Source organism: Balaenoptera borealis (assembly GCF_965194805.1).
Source record: "Balaenoptera borealis genome assembly, chromosome: 5".
Taxonomy (NCBI): Eukaryota; Metazoa; Chordata; class Mammalia; order Artiodactyla; family Balaenopteridae; genus Balaenoptera; species Balaenoptera borealis.
The window spans coordinates 48,544,547-48,564,397 of record NC_138862.1 but is presented as its reverse complement, the minus strand read 5'-3'; the positions used below and the strand labels follow the sequence as shown (position 1 = coordinate 48,564,397).

The window sequence follows — 19,851 nt, the reverse complement described above, 5'->3', positions numbered from 1 at the left end:
TAAAAGAAATTCAAAGCTTTACTACTACCGTAGAAGGAAAAAAGAATATTACTTGCCTTATAAATAATTCTATAAATACAATTAAAATAGAAGAATTCTGCTGAGAAATGACTAACCACTGTAACTTGCTACAGACACATTAGCACCAAGCTGTTTAATAAGAATTGAAAAGACTGAAAATTAATTTAATCCCTGTCCACGTACGGTAGGAAAGGGTAAATTACACATCCATATTACCCAGGAGTTACCAAGAGGGGCTTGTTAAATACTTAAAATTATTTGACTAGTCTTTTCAGCATCACCTTTTGGTCACTGGCACTAAAAATACCAACCACAGTAAAAGATGACTTAATAAAATCTGTGAACTCATTAACAGAAAATTGAAACTGCTGCCTCATAGGAACCGGATATAAAATATACTGTAAATTGTGTATTTCTGTAACATTTTACATTCACAGCAAAATTTTTAATCACTTAGTGTAGGGTCCTTGAAGGAAGATTTCATCAAAGTTTAGTTCTTAGAAATTTAGCAATCTTAGACCAACCCTTCTTTTGTTTCCTAACATTTTAGTACAACACGCCTTTAACCAGGTAACTTCATAGACCACCACTAGGCTGTAAAGTACAGAAAGTACACTTTTACGTAGGTCAAAGTGTGTACTGAACTTGGTCAGTGATACTCAAACAAAACACGAAACCCCTCCAACTCCTGCCCCCTTTCAGCTTTATCTCTCAACTACTACCAACCATCCCATCCTAGCTTATTAAGGCAGACGTCAAGGAGTTTCAAGTGTCCCTGATGTTTAGCCAGCCATTACCACCTCAGGAAAGACACCAGGGCCTCTCTTACTATCCGTTTTCTAAAATATTCTGCTTCACCTAGAGTAAGCTTCAGGCATTCAAGGACACCCTTCAACCTATGAGCATTGAGGACAAAAATATAACATAGCAGCTATTAAAATTAATTATTTTCTCTCTTAGGCTATTTCAGAGCAGTTCGCCAGGAACCTGTCCAATTTGGAGAAATTGGTGGTCACACCCAAATCAATTATGTCCAGTGGTATGAATGTGGGACCACAATTCCTGGAAAATGGTAGATGCTGCAATCACGTTCAGAAGTGCCTTCTGTTTCATCATGGCAAAAAATAATTGGAAACAGTATGGTATTTGTCACATGCATTTAAAGCTCTTATGTTTACTATGTATAAAAGTTTAAAATCTAATTAATGGCAATATTAGATGTTTACTAGAAAGATTGCTAAGAATATTTATCAGGTTTTACAAAGTCATTTAAAGAAAGCAAAATATTGACATTAACAGAATAACATTTTTGGGGAAGCTGGCTCCCTGTTCATGGTATTTTAAGAGATCATTTGTATATTATTTATCACACTGTTGTAATGATGTTTTGAGATACTTTTATAACAAAATTAACATCAAAAAACTAATATACTTTTAAAAAAATACTTTTATTGTGTATTCTTCCTACTGGTGAGTTAATTCCATAAATCTCTACTTGGTTTAACTTATTAGATCAAATTATCTTCAGCATATATATCTGGGGGAAAAAGGTGCTAATATTCACATGTTTATTTAAACTTCAACTTTTTAGCAACAGCTGAATATCTTTTCTGAAGCATTTAAATAGTTAACCATTCGTGACAGTATACATTTCCTCAAATATCTGCAAATTATTGAAAAGATTTTGTTTGAATCAGTGAATTTCATTTCAGCTGTAAATGGAATTGAGAATTATATACAGCGTTTCAAAATACATATTTTTTTCTTTCTCTACCCATAAACATGTTACAATGTCTGAATGTTCTTTGTCAAACTATCCCTTTAAGCAGTTGTGTTCCTACTGTTTTTAATATAATTCTAATCAAGCTATATACAGAGACTGACTGTAAAGTCTAAGCACAAAAGGATAATGCATGATGAGATCCCTGCCATTTTATAAGATATTTACTATATTTTTTACACAGAAGATCTCTAGGGAATGAATGTATCAGGGGCTGTTTTCATAATTCTGTCTAACCCAACCTGTAATGAAAATCTGACTCGTTTTTATGTAAAAAAAAAAAAAAAAAAAAAGTATTTTTCTCCTTCATCTGGGGAGGGAGATGGGACTGCTGCATTGTTGCCCTCATCCGTAAAGGACCTTTCTGTGCTTACCACCTTTCACCACGCTTCAGTTTTATCAATACTTACTTCATTTTATATTTTTCAAACAAGTATAAACTCTGCAATAAAGAGATGTAGTTTTTTTTAAGAAGACTGAGTTCTTCATTTCTGAATGGTTCATTTCTATAAGGAAAATTACAAGTTATTTAGGATCTACCAAACCCCCCTTGTATCTTTTAATACTATATCTATCATCTATCTAGCTATCTAATCTATTGTGTTTGTTTATATGTAATGCTAATCTATCTATCATCTTCTTGTGAAATCTAGTTTAGTTTCATTGTTTTAAGCCAAAATCAGGACAAAATTCAGCAGCACTGTGCTTCTCTGAATAGAAAGGCATAAGATAAAAGGTCTATACTTCATTTTAAGGCCAAAACATCAATAAGGATTTGTTTTTTCTCATTTTTATATATATATATATATATATATATATATACACACACACACACACACACACACACACATATAGTGTCTGTCAATGACTAAATTAAATTACAAGACCACTAATGGAGTCAATCAATCATCTTTCTTTATTAACCTATCATCAATGTTTGTTTGTTACATTTATACATATCTAGTCTTCGCAAAGGGATCTACTTTACTTTAGTACATCATGTTAATAGTAAAAAGCCAAGTAAGATGGCTGAACTTCAACCTAGCATTTTAATATCCTCTGGACAAGGCAAGCTAGAAAGTCAATCACTTTGCACACATGTAAGAGTAGTGTTCCAAAATAACTAGGGAGCTGCTACAATTTTAAGCAGGGGAGGAAAAAAACTTTCATTTTGGTCTTTTTTTTCTTCCAGCAAATTAACTTTCAATTAACAGCAACAATGATATCATAAAAAAATGCTCTGCTTTTTAAACGTCTGAACTTCAATACAAATTAAAATAGTAGTACTGGAGTCTTTTGGGAGGCAAACAGCTAGCAGCTACGTTCATCAGTGTAACTGAGCCTCCTTATCGATAACCTGGTCCAGGTTGGGTATAGCCCTGACCAAAGGGAGGACGGCTACGTGCGTAAGGGTTTGACCCGCTCGGAAGAGGGGTCATGGTACTCCCAGGAGGTGGAGTGAAACCTGGTCTTGGTTGATAGGCCCCGGGTTGGCTTGGAGCCATTCCAGGTTGTGAGGCAGGGGCCACAGTGTAATTAGTGGGCTGAGAAGTCTGGGTAGTGTAGGTCTGTGGAGGGTAACTGCTCGCCTGGTACTGCTGCGGCGGCTGAGCAGGAAGTTGCTGAGGCTGACCAGAGAAGGCAGGAGCTGGTGCCTGGGAAGCTGGCTGCTGGCCATATCCCTGGAACTGCTGAGGTTGCTGGGGTCCAGTCTGCTGACTGTAGCCTGCTGAAAAGGCAAAACGTACATATCTTATTTTTCCTTTTGGTGACCATTTTCCAGAGAATTAGTCTTACTGTTATGGACAAAAAAATGACGAGAAATTTAACAAACTTAATCCTAAGTATTTATGCAACAAGTAGAGTAGCAGAGTCTATATTTCAAGACCACACAGTATCCAAGAAGCACTTTCTAGACAATTCTGTAAACCCTCTAAAATTAAAACCACTATATATACTTCTTCTACTTCAACTCCTCCTACACTGTATAATCCCTGAGAGCAAATTCCTGTTCTAGCATAACTCCCAGTATAGAGTAGATGTTCAAATGATAAATGTAGGAATTAATGCAAAAGCTAGTCATTAACCTGGTTCTGAGGGGCCTGTTTAATAACAGTACCAAATAAAAACACACTTTATTTGTAGAGAATGAATATTTTTAAATGAAACAATGGTGCTACAGATACATCTAATTGTGCTAATGAGATGCTTTAAGGTTTATTCACTCTATAAAAACTAAGCCGTTTAAGAATAAATATTAAGTGCCAATTTTCACAATCCTTAAAGTCTTTCTTTTAGATTTGGTATCTGATGTTTTTGCCTTTACAATTCAAAATTCTGGCTTAGCAGTAACAATGTAACACACAGAAAGCATATCATATTGCCCCACAAAAATCAACATCTACATTCATTAGTTACTAGGATGTAAAAGCCTTTTAAAATAAAAGGTCTGCTTCACTAAAAACTTTTATCTCTACCATGAAACACACCTGCAGCTACTTGCAATGAAACCTCTCCATTGACTGGAATCCTGTCAGCATTAAATACCAGATACATAAGAAAATTATTAAAATATGTACAACCCTGCATTTAAAAAAATAAAAAGGATTGAATTAATTTGAGTATATTCTGAACTCACCTTGAACCTGGGTTCAAAATTTACTCATGAAAGAAACCTTTCTGACATAGTCCATGAATAAAACTGGAAAAGGTCACAGAGGGAAACTGCCAAACCAGCAGAGTGTCAAAGATGGTCCAATGTTAGCACCACCACTTAGAGTCTCCAAGCAGAGTGTTTAGTTGACTATTTCCATATCTCCCAGATTCAAGTTAATAGGACTAGCAGGATCAGAAATACAGAGATAATAATTCGAAAAGAACTAAACTTTACTCAGTGAAGACCCTGACTAAAATCATTAAGAGCAAGCTTAATTTTTAATAAGTAAATCAAATATCTAATGCATGTTACTCATGGCAGTACCTAAATACTGAACTAAAGTCAATTCATGATGAAACCTTGATGTCATACAATTTCTCCTATCCTCTACATAAAATTTTTTTACTGTAAGTTTTTGGAGAAACAGAAGGACTCAGCTTTTCTACTGAAAATATCTATTCGACTTAAGATTGTGAGCAAAAAAAAAAAAGCTGTCTTCTCATCCTGGCAAGTGAAATCTAAACTGGCTTTTTAACAGCATCTGGGGACAATCATATCTAATTTTCAAGCGAGGGAATAACCCCTAAGGGCCTAAGATGCTGTTTCATTAGCAACCTATTAGTCTTTGACCATAATATAGCAATACCTCTATATGTATATACTCTCCTCCTCCCACCACCATCCCCTCCCTTGAAAAACAAAATAAATGAGTAACTTTGGTGCAAATCGCCAGAAATGGCAAGAAATGGAAATCCTGTGGTTCTCTGAATAAATGAATTTTAAAGAACAAGGAGTCATATGGTCCACAAAGCCTAAAATATTTACTATCTAGCTTTTTATGGCAGAAAAGTCTGCCAACCCCTGGCGATGGTTGGAGAATGTAGAATGATATAGGGAAGTAATTAACTACAAAGTCAAAGGTACTGGGTTCTGGTCTGGTTCCCCCACTAAATGGCTGCATGTCCTTTGATGCATCACAACTCTCTGAGCCCTAGTTGTCTCATTTATAAAATGAGTGGGTGGGACAAGATCAGTGGTCCCCAACCCTGGTTGCACTTTAGAATGACATGCAAAGCATTTAAAACAAAAAAGCCTGAGTCCCATCCTCGACCAAATAAAACAAGATCACTGTGAGTAGAGCCCAAGCACCTGTAACTTTCAAAAAACACCTCTCCAGGTGATTCTGAAGTATGGTGAAGACTGAAATCCCCTGGATTAGATAACTAGGTCTTTTCCACTCTAATATCTATTATTTCTACAAATTATATAATTTGTAACACAGATTTTCCTTAAAGGACTGCATCCTAAAAATAACCTTCCCCCAGTATTACAGTCCAAGTTCAAATTCATTCCACCTATTTTATATAATTAAAAACTAGCAGACACAGGTTAAATCACTCCACAGCAAATCCAATCCAAATAAAAATTGTTCTTTGTGTTAAAATATGTCAAACTCCAATGGTAGAATTTTATGGTCTAATTCAGGGGGTCAGCAAACGTTTTTCTGTAAAGGACCAGACAGTAAATATTCTAGGCTTTGGGGGCAACATGGTTTCTGAAACTTTTAACGGCAGGGGTGGCCTTTTCACCATAAGTTCCAAGCAGATTTAAGGGAAAAAAAAGGGCACACACTTGCTTTAAGAATAGTTGTACCCTGTCATCTTTATTGAGGAAAATGATTAGGCCTTTTTGAGTGGGAGATCCTTAGGTTCACTGGCAGCAGTCTACTACATGGAGCTTTAATCTCAGACTTTTCGATGATACCTAAGTTAATGTTTATATTAAGTGAGATAATGTGTACACAAGGGATTGCTAATGAGGTTGACTGTTTTCCCCCCTGTATTTATTGCATGTTCTTTGCTCATTTTTGTAGAGTTAATCTTACTACTTTTCTAAAATTACAGTTGAAATTTTGATACTTAAATCTTTGACTGTAAAACAAGAGTTGAACACAAAATTCTCAGATATAACAAACATAAAAATTACCTGAATTATAACCACAGTATTCAAAGCTACACTGAGAGATTTTTATGTTCTTAGTTGCCTGAATTACGTTTTACACAATTCTACTTTTATGGCCTGTTTTTGGTATTCCTACATACTTTTGGGAGATTTAAAAACCTATGTAGCTTAATTTGGTTCTCATTTAATAAGACCACCTCTTTCCATGTTCCATGGAAAGTTCCATGAGGGAACTGTTAATGCTTTTAGTTACTAAGAGTACACTGGTATAATGTGTTACATATAATGGAGGAAAAAATGTTGCATTTTTGTAGCTCTACATGACCCAGCAGGTAAGTCATCACATCAGTAGGAGGTAACTTTGTATTAAAAACTTTTTTATACTACAGGTTATTACTGAATCACCTACTATGATTGTAAGTTTTACTTGCCCACTGGAAAACTGAAATGGTGATTTACAGTAAAAATTTTTATGCAAAATATTTAAAAATAAATAAAACAAGTGTTATTTTCCCCCCCAAAGAAATACTTAATGCCTACTGTAACAAATCAAGGAATTAGGAGGAAAGAATTAAAGTTTCTCAAGTACAGAGACAGCTCCCTCTGGACACCCGCTCACCTGCATACTGAATACCGTACTGCTGCGTCGGCTGGGGGGGCGCCTGTGGCTGAGTGCCATAGCCAGCCTGCTGCGGGTACTGCTGGTACATCTGACCTAAAGGAGACAAGACGAGGCAAAGAGGCAGGTTTAACGCAGCAGAAGAGAAACGCTTTCAAAGCACATTGAATTCTCTCCCCATTCATACACATAAACACACTGAGAACCAAGACACAAGAATGTGTTTGTTCCCCTTTAACTGTCTATGAAGGAGAGAAGAATAAACAATTTAACAAGTGTGGCCACTCTGCTGTGGAATAACTGCAGAGAACTTTTATCGGCAGCAAATAACACGAGTGGTTACTTCAGAAATTCCAGAAAAACTAATGTTTCCAAACCCAACTGCCCACAGATATGTACTACTAATGTTCCATAAAAATCAATAAATAAAAATTTGAGGAAAGGGGCAAATACCATTAACAGCTCCTGTGATTTCCAAACACATAAGAATTTACTGGTTCATGTCTTTATCATCTCTGCTACTTCACAGTTGTTCTAATGGTGGATTTAGCTAGATCTAATGCCTAGAGAGCAATAAAACTTGCACTGTAATATCTAGCTAGAATTGAAATTTTTAAAAAATCTAGCTAGTATTTAAATCTTTAAAACAACTTTATGTTGCTGAATCTTTAAAAAATACTCAAACTACCTGCTGTTAATCAAAAGACAACAGGTAAATAGCATACTTTTGGTGGAAAAAGACAATGACTAAAAAAAAGTCAATGCATTATCTAGTGCCATTCAAACTGAGATGCAGGAGGCAGCTGGTGCTCACAGGCTGCGATCCCAGGACAGAACCCACGCTACTGGACTGGGTGCCCAGCCCTACGTACTGCAGCAGCACTAAATGAGCTATGCCCTTATTGATAGTCGGATTATTTCCTAGCAAGCAGTGGTATGCTTTTTATGATAGAAATAAAATTTGCTTAACTATTTTTAAGCTATTAATCCTCTTCACAAATACAACCAACAACTGACAAAAAGTTTCCTAAATGCTTTCTTAATGGTTCAAGATTTATCGATAGCACAAAAGGTAGTACAGAAGTTAACCACCTTTTAGAAGATGCTGCCTTAATCCTAGATCGTATTTCATAGCTAAATTTTAGAACGGAAGTGACCAGAATCCGGTACAGGAATATAATCAAAGGGGAGGACTATGCAGAGCATTTGACAGTGGGTTCTAATTCCTAGAAATCAGAAGAATTAACCCTAGAGTACAAAAATGAGCAAAGAACACACAATGAATACATAGGGGAAAAAAAAAATCAACCTCATTAGCAATCCTTTTTTCAGTACAGAAAGATTAAGCAACTTACCTGGAGTCCATACATCAGAGCTAGTAAGAACCACCACCAGAACCCAGGCATCACTCTAGAGCGTTAGCTTAAAAGGAGTTTTGTACATGTTACCTCATTTAATATAAACATTCGCTTAGGTATCATCGAGAAGTCTGAGATTAAAGCTCCATGTAGTAGACTGCTGCCAGTGAGCCTAAGGAACTCCCACTCAAAAAAGCCTAATCATTTTCCTCAATAAAAAAATGACAGGGTACAACAATTCTTAAAGCAAGTGCACGCTCTATTTTTTTCTTAATCTGCTTCGAACTCATTGTGAAAATGCCGACCCTGTGGTTAAATACTACCTCTACAATGTATTTCTTTTACTTATTTTAAATACACTTCATTCAAGTCCAAAACAGGACTCACTCACTCTCTGTCACAGTATTCTGAAAATTAAGAAGTCTGTGTTCAGTTGTAAACAAGGAAGAACAACTTGACATACTTGAAGAAGGAGAGAGCTACAGGATATATTAAGTGAAAAGGCAAGGTGCCAACAGAGTTTAGAGTAAGCTATGATCTGAGGGAAAAAAAAATATAAGCTACGTTTTGTGTACTGCATTTTCAGAAAGAATCAATGGTAGAAAAAAGTAAAAGCAATAAAACATATTACCTAGGGAGAAAGAGAATAGGATGAAGCAAAGAGTAATGGTGAGGCTTCTAGGCCTACACTTTGTGACACAGATTGGTAGCCAGCCTCTATGATGACCCTCAATGACTCCTGCACATGTATAGCGTATGATAAGGGGTTGGTATTCTTTATATTTTTAGAAATTAGAAAGATTAACTCCACAATACAAAAATTAGCAGAGACCAAGCAATAAACACGTGAGTATTCACTCTCTTGTGTAGTCCCCTCACACTGAATAGAGCTGACCTCTATATCATTAGAATATTGCAGAAGTGACAATGACATTTCTGAGGACACGTCGTGAAAGACAGCCATCTCCTATTACTGTCTTGATCATTCACCCTGGTGGAAGCTGCCTGTCATGAGGTCACCCAAGCAGCCTATGAGATCCATGTGGTGAGGAAATGAAGCCTCCTGCCAACGACCATGTGAGGGAGTCATCTTCGAAGTGAATCCTTCAGTGCAGGTTAAGCTTCAGATGACTGTAAGCTCATGAGGGACCTGAGCAAAAACCACCAAGCTAAGGGTCTCCCAGATCCCCGATTCTGAAACTGTGAGATAATAACTGTTTGTTGTTTTAAGCATCTATGTTTTGGCGTAAATTGTTAACATAGCAATAGTTAATTAACATACATAGTTTTGACTTTAGAAACATGTAGGGTTGACAGCTATTAAAAAAAAAAAAAGACTTAAGACACACAATCAAATGGAAAATGTGAACCTTGTTAGACTCCTAACTTGAACAAGCCCCCAACTGTAATAAAGTAACTATGAGACAACTACAGAAATTCAAATATACTGTGTTGACCTTAAGAATCACTTAATCACTTAAACCACATGGAAAAGAATATGAAAAAGAATATATATACACATAACTGAGTCACTCTGCTGTACAGCAGAAATTAACACAACATTGTAAATCAACCATATTCAGTAAAGTTTTAAAAAAAAGAATCACAATATTATGTATAATAATGATATGGTGATCACATTAAAAAGAAAAGAGTATCATTTAGACATGCATACTAAAAGAAATGAGTGAAAAGAGGGGAGTGGAGGGGGCAAGACAGATGAAAAAAGAATGCTAAAATATTAGTAAGTGTTGTAGCCACATGACAGAACATGAAGAATTGATTATTCTATCTCTACTTTTGCCTGTTTCAAAATTTACATAATAAAAGCTACTTTAAAAGTCTACTCAGCTTATCCATTTTATTGGCATATGATTTTACAGGTTTCAATTATATCCTTGTCACCTTTTCAGCTTGTCAAACAGCAATACTTCCTAGCCTTTGATGACTTTTAGTGCTCTTTTCTGTATCCTTGCCACTTTTTTATTATGTTTTTGGCAACTACTCTAGTGCACACAGCTTTCCAGTAACAGAGGCAGCACCTGCCTTAGGTGAAAAAGGATAATATTGTCCATTCTGTTTCTTTTCATGAAGCTTAACATTTTGTTGATCCTTTTAACTGAACAACATATTAAGACTAAAATCCTTGGGAAGAAAATTTACAAATCCAAGGTCCCTTTTATGGAATTTAAATAATAACTCAGAATTATTTATTTTAGATTATTTCATATTCTATTCTAAGAAATTGCTATTATTAATTATTAGTAGTAGATTTTTATGTTGATTATTCTGCTGAAATTATAACCAGCAGTTGATCTAACTAACTGGTGACGCCAGGGACTCATTATATATCATTAAGTCAAAAAGTATTCATTAAAGTAGCCTGTAATTCATCTTGGGAATCTGTAAATGACTGATACATTAATCTAGAGCTGTGCTATCCAATACAATAGGCACTAGCCACATATGACCACTAATAAACACCTGAAATGTGGCCAGTCTTAACTGTGATATGCTGTACGTGTTTTGAAGTGTTTCAAATGGATGTCACACCCCAGATTTCCAATATATAGTATGAAAACCAGAATGTAGAACATTAATAACTTTTTAATAATGATTACATGTTGATACACTGGATATACTGGATTAAATTAAATGTATAATGGAAATTAATTTTACCATTAAAAAACTTTAATGTGGCTAATAGAAAATTTTAAATTACATGCAGCTTCCATGGTATTTCTTTTAGACAGCACTGATCTAGAGATTCACCTCTACAATGCTAATCTATTGACTGATGTCACATTAATAACTGTACACATTTTTCATTACAATGTACATTACAATGTTTTAATGTACACTAAAAAGTAACGGCTTTAGGAAGGAATACAATTAATGCCACCCTAAAGAAATTCAATTCACACCAAATGGTGTCAACCTGATGCCTCTAGAAAAGGGAACTTGGTTGCTGGGAGTCAGAAGTGGGAAACAGCATTTTCTAATTTCCACTGTATATCCTTTTTTATTATTAAAGTTTTACCTATTTGAAAATAAATTTTCCATTAAAACAAACCCCTGATAGAATAATTTGAGATATTGTCAGCAGAGCCTTAAATCCCATTCCTTTATAAGTGAACAGCAAACATTATTTGGTACAATTACCCTTCCAACTGTCATCCTACAACAGTATACACGGCTTAAAATGGGATTTTTTTTTTTTTTTAAAGAGATGTTAGTTCATCTGATATAGCCATTAAACTCCCATCATAGCCAAACTCTGCTTCTTCCTCCCTGTTTCAGACACATCTGCCTCAATTCTAGCTTATTCCAGTTCTGGCAGTTGCATCTTGGTACAAAGGAAAGACTATGACTAAAGTTGGTTGAGAAGAGGCTTTAGCGGTAAGAAATTCCTCCCAAACCACTCATTTATCAGCAAAATGCCACCTGCTACTCTCTATCACTATCATTCATCCAATGGGACAAACCTAAGAAGTACCACCACAGAATAATTAGAAATCCATTACAAAAGTGCTCGGTTCATTTTAGACTGTTTTGGAGGGTTTATTTGTTTGTTTTAATGTGATTAATAAACTCAGTCACTTGCTTCTCGTGCTGAAAATACATCCTGTCACACCACCTGGCCCCTTTACGCAAATAGAGCACCACCTGGTGATTGTTTTAAAGTAAAACATAGGGCTTTAAAGGGCCTAACAAGCATGGGCAATTCAAAGAAATAACATTTTAACATCTAGAAGGAACCCTAGATGAGAAACCCCGAGGCCACGTTCTGCAGCGCTCCAAGGGTTTCAATGAGGCACCTCAGTGTCTGCTGTCCTGAGCTTGCGGCCCCTCAATCCCCCTCAACAATGGCAGTGATCCCTTACTTGTTTTAAATACTGAGCTTTTAAGTTCTATTTCATTCAGGACTAAAGACCCTCTTTTAAAACCACTGATTTAGTCCAATTTTCACAATTTACGGTGGGAGAATATAAAAACCCAGAGAGATTAAACTGCTCATCCGAGAACACATCATTTAGAGAAGAAAAGTTTGATTTAAAATACATTGCTTTTTCCACGAAAAACATATTGCTAGCTGCACAAAAATATAAACGGCTATTTATCTCTCAAAAAAACTACTTAACTAATGTTATGCTTTACCTCTATTTTTTAAATTACAAAAATAATACACAGTTGCAAGAGGGGAAGGGAGAAGGGAATAAAACAGCACCTAAATATTATGCTTTAAACATTTTTAGGTTTTTTTCCTTTTCAATAATCAGAAGCATACCTGACATCGTTCTATTTGGTTTTTTTAACCCAGAAGTATACTATGTCAGTACATCAAAAATTTTTACAACCGTGTTCATAGCGCGAATGCACATGTAAGCTTTTCACCGTTACCAACAATGCCGTAATAAACGTTTCTGCACATGTACCTTCCCGCACGTGTGCTCTAAGCTCTATTTTACCTTCACTCTGACCTGCTTGGGTCTGAGCTCCTGTATATGGTGGCTGCTGTGGCTGAACTCCTGGCGGGTGAGCTGCAGAGGAGGAGGAAGCAATGCTGTCGGGAGTTCCTGAACGGTCCTCGGCAGGAGCACTGGGTGGCCCTGGGTGGTCATGAAAAGTCAGCTCAGTTTCTAATACAACACCTGTCCCCAACAAGCTCAATAATAAGTTTGGTTAAGAGACTAAAAATAAAAGCACTATAGAATAAGCACAACCCAAATGCAGCCTTATATACTGATGTATATACTTTTTTCCTTTGCTCCAAGCTCTCAAGAATCCAAAGCTACAACTGGAAATCCTTCCCTATCAAGTGTGGAGTGCTACATTCCTGAGTCCTAAACTCCCCCTGCAAAAACCAAAACTCACCTCTGCGATACCAATATCCACCACTTTATGTAATCTATTTTTGGATCAACCAAAAGTATCATTCTTTTTTTAAAAAAATAAATATATTTATTTATTTATCTATTTATTTTTGGCTGCGTCAGGTCTTTGTTGCTGCGTGCCGGCTTTCTCTAGTGGCGGCGAGAGGGGGCTACTCTTCATTGCGGTGCGCAGGCTTCTCATTGCGGTGGCTTCTCTTGTTGCGGAGTATGGGCTCTAGGTGTGTGGGCTTCAGTAGTTGTGGCGAGCGGGCTTCAGTAGTTGTGGCTCACAGGCTCTAGAGTGCAGGCTCAGTAGTGGTGGTGCGTGGAGTTAGTTGCTCCGCGGCATGTGGGATCTTCCTGGACCAGGGCTCGAACCCGTGTCCCCTGCATTGGCAGGTGAATTCTTAACCACTGTGCCACCAGGGAATCCCTCACTTCACTCTTCAATGGGCCTCCACTGCCCATAAATCAAGTTCAAGCCTCTAGCTTGGTATTCAAGGGTCCAAACATTTCTCACAATTCCTCTTCTCACATGCCCCCTTCAGTTAAACTAACCTATTCCCTATTCCCCCAATAGATCTAATACTTTTTCTGCCTCCATTTCATTAATCACTGTTCCCTTCACTGTCCCATTTTCACATATCTAAATAAACATTCCTTAAAACTCAGTTATAACTCCACACTTCTAGTAAGGCTTCTTCACCCATAAGTACTTTTCTCCACTTGCGAACTTCTATGGAGTATACTTTTATTAAGACCCTTACCAACTTCTACTTTGTATTTCTGAAGAGGCCTCATCTTCCCTCTTAGACTTGGAGCTCTTTTGGCCAGGTCCCTTTCTGATTCCTTCCATCTGCCTCACAAGGCCTAGCTCTCTTACACATGGAACCACTCAAAATTCTTCTAAAATAATGAACAAAGGAGTAAATGGAGAGAATTTGCTACAGCTCCAATACTGTAACAGGCAAAAAAAGACATTCTGAAGATAACTGTAGATTATAGATATGTTTACTTCTTTAAGTTCTTGTTGTTTGGGCAATATAGAAGAATGGTTAAAAGCACAATTTCTGGAGCCAGACTGCCTAGGTTCAAATCCTAATGCTGCCACTTAGTAGCTGTGTAACTTTGGGCATGTTACTTGATCTCTTTCTGTGCCTCAGTTTCCTCATCTGTACAAAAGAAATACTAATTCCTACTTCATAAGGTTACTGTAAGGATTGAGTTAATAAGAGCTTATAGCAAATACTTATAAAAGTGGTTATGGGGGAGGGGCAAGAAGTGTAGGGGATTAAGAGGTACAAACTATCAATACTATATATAAAATAAGTAAACTACAAGGATATATTATACAACACAGAGAATACAACCAATATTTTATAATAACTATAAATGGAGTATAACCTTTAAAAATTGTGACTCACTATGTTGTACACCTGAAACTTTATGTAATATTGTACCATCAACTATACCTCAACAAAAAGTATTAAAAAAAGAAATATATTAAAACATTATTTAAACATATTAATATATTTAATATAAAATATATTAAAAATGAAGATTAAAAATGATTATACAGCAAGAGCTTACAAAAGTGAATACCACTTAGAAAGCTCCCCGTAAGTACTCGCTATTACTAGCAGACTAATTTCCCTGAGGGCCAAACCTCTATCCTTTGCACTGGTATATCCCAGAACTTAGCACTGTATTAGAGGCACATAGTTGGAAGCTGATAGTCCAGATATTGATGAGAACCTAAACTAGGATAATGGTAGTGGTAATGCAAGAGAAACTGATGACTGCCAGAGTAAAACAGACAGTCGCTCCTGCGTACCACCATTTCACTGATATTTATCAACATGTAGACAAATAAATACATATACACGTCCCTCCTAAGAAGCATAACACACATAACACAAAGACACTATGTTATTATCCTAAAAAAATATTACTTCGACTCCTCTTTTCTTCCTTGTACATAAGCTATTAGTTAATGTTGCTCTTCCTAACATAATAGTTCATCCCTCCATGTACACATTCACTGCTGTAGCCAAGTTTTTCACATCATAACCTGAGTAACTTTACAAAGTATCCTGGCATTTTCTATGTGTACAGTTTTTCCTACTTCAATTCAACATACAAAGCTACCAGAAAAAATGGTCTTCAAATATAATATGAATCACAGTAATCATATTAGTCTGGTCTATACTATATTCTAATGAAAAATTTTAAGCCTGACTTCATATATAACTATTTACTCCCTCTATCTGGCATATCTTGAAGTCTTAAATATTAAGAAGCTGTAATATTAACTCATATTTCAGTTGCTCTAAAAATGTGTTTTTCAGATGGACCACTTATGTGATGTCTTCCTTTGCCAAGAACATACATCATATACAAGTATTTGCCTCTCTTTTTCAGAATGTCACACAGTTCTCTTTAATAAATAATCCCATAAAAGTCTCAAAGGATTTTTTGTACTAATTTTCTTTTTCTATCTTTCCAGTTACTGATAATGGCAAAGTAAACTGATCAGGTAAAACCTCCCACAAATAACTTAAAAACCTGGACAAAATAGAAGAAAACAACTATTTGAAATGACTGGAGGTCAGCCAAATGTCAGCAGACACCAAGAAAGAGTTTACCCCCAATGGAATTAAAACAGGTGAGAACTGCAAACCCCAACCTCTGCAGCTCCAACCACAGAAAACCAGTGTTAACTTCATGGTTGGTCAAGCAGCCAGAAATTTGAGGGGAAAAGCCCTTGAGTAAGAGAGTCACTGAAGGAATGAGACCTAAAATATGAGTATAAGCTCAGTCCCAAACCCCCAGCTGACCATGGGGGTAGGAGGGGAGAGGGTGACACCAAGAGGGCACAGAAGAGAAAGCAGCACACCTAGAGCTGAAAGGACTTAGCAGAGCTGTCAGCTGCTATAATCCAGGAGGAAGAAGGAGGAGTAATTTGAGTAAATACTAGAGCAGCAGTAACAAAAAATCCTCACAAGAACCTAAAAGAATCCCAAGTCTTTGCTGAAGTAGCTCAGCTGGGAGAGCATTAGACTGAAGAATACCAAGTTATTAGAACATATTAACCACAATGTCCAGTTTTCAATCAAAAACTGTCAGATGTGCAAAGAAACAGGAATATGTGACCCATACTCAGTTTCCCCTGAGGGAAAGAGCAGAAGAAACTGACTCCAAACAGGCCCAGATGCTGGATGTAGCGAACATTTCAAAGCAGCTTTATAAATAATTTTAAAGAATTAAATAAAAATACCTTCAATAAATTAAAGGGAAATACAATCTTAATGAATGAAAAGGTAAGGAATCTTAACAGAAAAAACTAACACTATAAAAAGAACCAAACGGAAATTCTAGAGCTGAAAGCACAGTAACTGAGAGGTAAAATTCACTAGAAAGGTTTAACAGCAGATTGGAAATGGTAGAAAAAAATCAGTGAACATGAAGAGTGATCAACAGGAATCATCCAATCCGAAGAACAGAGAGAAAAAAGAGTGAAGAAAAATGAACCTCAGACAGCCATGGGACAATCAAGCTCTCCAGTGTATGTGTAACTGGAATCCCAAAAGAGAGAAAGCAGAAAAAATGTTGACGAAATGATGCCCAAAATATAAAAAGAAAGCACAGTACAGATGCTGTTTTAAGGTTAAAAACATTCAAATAAATGCAGTTTCTACACTAAATTAAACCAGAAATCTTCATTTAAATTGCCTTAATTTAAGATCAAAAGAAAGAATAAGATATCAAATATAATTTAAAGCCAGCAACACATCTAAAATAAGATTATAAATGATTCAGATTTTTAAAAAAATAAACCTTCTGAATTCTACTTGTGATAAAATTTACCTGAACCAACAGAGGTTATTCTTTAAAGAGGACAGTTCTATTGCCTGGGAGAGGGCATGAGAAAGCTTTCCAGGGTGCTGGAAATCATCTACATCTTGATCTTGTTGGTATTTTACATAGGGTATATACATATGTAAACATTAATTGAACTGAACTCTTAAGATCTGAGCACTTCACCATATCCAAGTTATCTTCCATTAAAGAAGGAAAGAAGGAAAGGGAAGGAAGGAGAGGGGGAATAAAGGATGGGAGGAAGGCACTAACTTACCTGAAACCTGATCATCTGTTAAGCCAAATGCTGACATGACATTTTTATTGATTTCATCTTGGTTTTTTAAAGGATCAAAAGCTGACATACTTGCTGCCATAACCTGAGTAGACTGTTTCCCAGAAGAATCAGAAGCAGCAGGCTTTTCTTCCCTACTATCCACAGTATCTATAAAAGAAATAAGCAAAAACTTGTTTCTCTTTTATCTATACTCAGTAAGGCCTAAAAAATATATGACAGCAAAATATATAAGTGCACATACTCTGGAATGTTGAGGGTAACTCTGAAAATAGGATTATAGATAATTTTACTTTCTTCTTTGTACTTGTTTATATTTTTGTTTGTAAAATCAGGAAAAAAGGTCAAAAAGAAATGCAAAATAGATAAAAGTTTTTGAAAAAGCTATTATGTATGTCCTTCCCTAAGAATTATCAGATGAGAAAAAAAAATACAAGCACCTTTACAGACAGAAACATTTCTACCCTTCTTTTTGAAGACCTATGACCTTTATCCTAGTATCAGACTCATACTGTGCACTAATGCTTTATTTTCTAAAAGGATAAAAAAGCTTAACTAAAGTTATGATATCAACTTTTATGTTTTATTTTTACTTGTCTTCTGGTTCCTTACTAAAGTACATGGAAACCTCAAGCCAATACATACTTTTAATTTACTATGTCTTCCTTTAAAATACTTATTACTTATTACAGATAAAAAGATACGTGTCTGAGATTTGCTCAAAATAACATGGGAGGGGTAGAAATGTGTGCGAGTATAGATGGCATGATACTATGAATTGACAACTGTTGAAGCTGTGTGGGTTCATGAAATTCATTATAGTATTATGCCTCCGTTTGTATATGTTTCAATTTTTCCATAATAAAATATTTTGAAAAATAGAATTTTAAACATTATGAGCAGGAAAAGTTTTAAACCATGCTTTTCTTATAAGGATACTAAGGTACTATACAGGCATTTACACTACCTTGTGAAAGAAAAGGGGTTCAAGAATAACCTACATATTATAAATAGAAACTTAAGGCGAACATATAAAAAAAACTGAAAACGAAACAAACAAGTTAAAAGAATACTGCTAACCACTTACTCAAATAACAGACAATTATCAATTCCTTTCTGTTACCAACCAAGTAAATGAACATCAGTTATTAGATCATCTCTGTGGTCAAGACCAAATTTATCTTGTGAAAAAATGTACGGACTAAGTGGAATATAAGCACACATGGGCTTACAGCTCTCATTTATTCCTATCATCCCTCTAGTTACATTAATATTTCCTAAATTTCTGGAAGAAAGCTTCTGTAACTACTCCTTTAAAATAAGTCTGCCAGTCATCCATCTTCCTCACCAATTTCCCTCCTCTAATTCCAAGGCCACATCCCAAGAGCACATCACACCAATCTTATGATTATTTCCCCTCACACTGCTACCTTCCACTACCTATGCATACTTCCACTTAGGGCAAACTACATTCACCAGAAAACACAATATATGTCCACTAGTCCACTACTTGCTCCAGTAGCTACTGCAGAGCTACTGCTACAGGTCAATCCAGTATTTAAGGTGGCCTACACATCATCTGCCTCATAGAGGAAACCAAATGTCCAAGCAAGAGTCCAAGGAGTCCATTACAGAGGTAGAGTGTTGAAAAACATAGGCAGCTATATGTTTCTGGGTGAGGGCAAGGCACAGCATTCTAAAGAGCACTGACAGCTGAGTTGTAGTTTTGTTTGGTGAACCAAACTTTCAGTTTCTGATGTATCTTTTTGGCCTATTTCATGTTTTTTTTTTTTTTCTTGAGATTATTAAATCAGAATATGTTCTAAGAGCTTAGAAGCTTAGGAAATTTCATAAAATAGGTAAGCTATCTAAGTACAGGAGAGGAAAAAAAAATAAGTTACAACCATCTATAAAAATAAACCATAGAATATATTTTATAGGACATTCCATCCAAAAACAGCAGATTACACTTTCGTCGCAAGTGCACACAGAACATCCTCCAGTACAGATCAAATCTTGGGTCACAAATGAAGCCTTGGTAAATTTAAGAAAATTGAAATCATACCAAGCATCTTCTCTGACCACAATGCTGTGAGATTAGAAATAAATTACAGGGAAAAAATCATAAAAAACACAAACAGGGGCTTCCCTGGTGGCGCAGTGGTTGAGAATCTGCCTGCCAATGCAGGTGACACGGGTTCGAGCCCTGGTCTGGGAAGATCCCACATATCGCAGAGCAACTGGGCCCGTGAGCCACAATTGCTGAGCCTGCGCATCTGGAGCCTGTGCTCCGCAACAAGAGAGGCCGCGATAATGAGAGGCCCACGCACCGCGATGAAGAGTGGCCCGCACTTGCTGCAACTAGAGAAAGCCCTCGCACAGAAATGAAGACCAACACAGACATAAATAAATAAATAATAAATAAATT

General features: G+C 36.2%; 2 protein-coding genes across 48 annotated transcripts in view; one reads left to right on the top strand and one right to left on the bottom strand.

Annotated features, from left to right (window-relative positions):
• Positions 1-17,398, top strand: part of ABI3BP (ABI family member 3 binding protein) — a 272,400-nt gene extending 255,002 nt beyond the window's left edge. For 34 of the 37 annotated variants that reach the window (XM_082392047.1, XM_082392043.1, XM_082392046.1 and 31 more), the window contains one exon: positions 982-2,275. In XM_082392047.1, the coding sequence (XP_082248173.1) occupies positions 982-1,097 (116 nt within the window). In that variant the 3' untranslated portion in view covers positions 1,098-2,275. The other 3 variants (XR_014244699.1, XR_014244700.1, XR_014244701.1) reach the window with 3 other exon arrangements.
• The window catches only part of TFG (trafficking from ER to golgi regulator), a 38,201-nt gene continuing 20,414 nt past the window's right edge, over positions 2,065-19,851 (bottom strand). For 3 of the 11 annotated variants that reach the window (XM_082392154.1, XM_082392151.1, XM_082392155.1), the window contains exons 5-8: positions 17,406-17,573; positions 12,833-13,006; positions 7,039-7,134; positions 2,065-3,530 (exon numbers count right to left, since the gene is read on the bottom strand). In XM_082392154.1, the coding sequence (XP_082248280.1) occupies positions 3,148-3,530; positions 7,039-7,134; positions 12,833-13,006; positions 17,406-17,573 (821 nt within the window). In that variant the 3' untranslated portion in view covers positions 2,065-3,147. The remainder of the gene's footprint in view (positions 3,531-7,038; positions 7,135-12,832; positions 13,007-17,405; positions 17,574-19,851) is intronic. The other 8 variants (XM_082392159.1, XM_082392156.1, XM_082392158.1 and 5 more) reach the window with 8 other exon arrangements.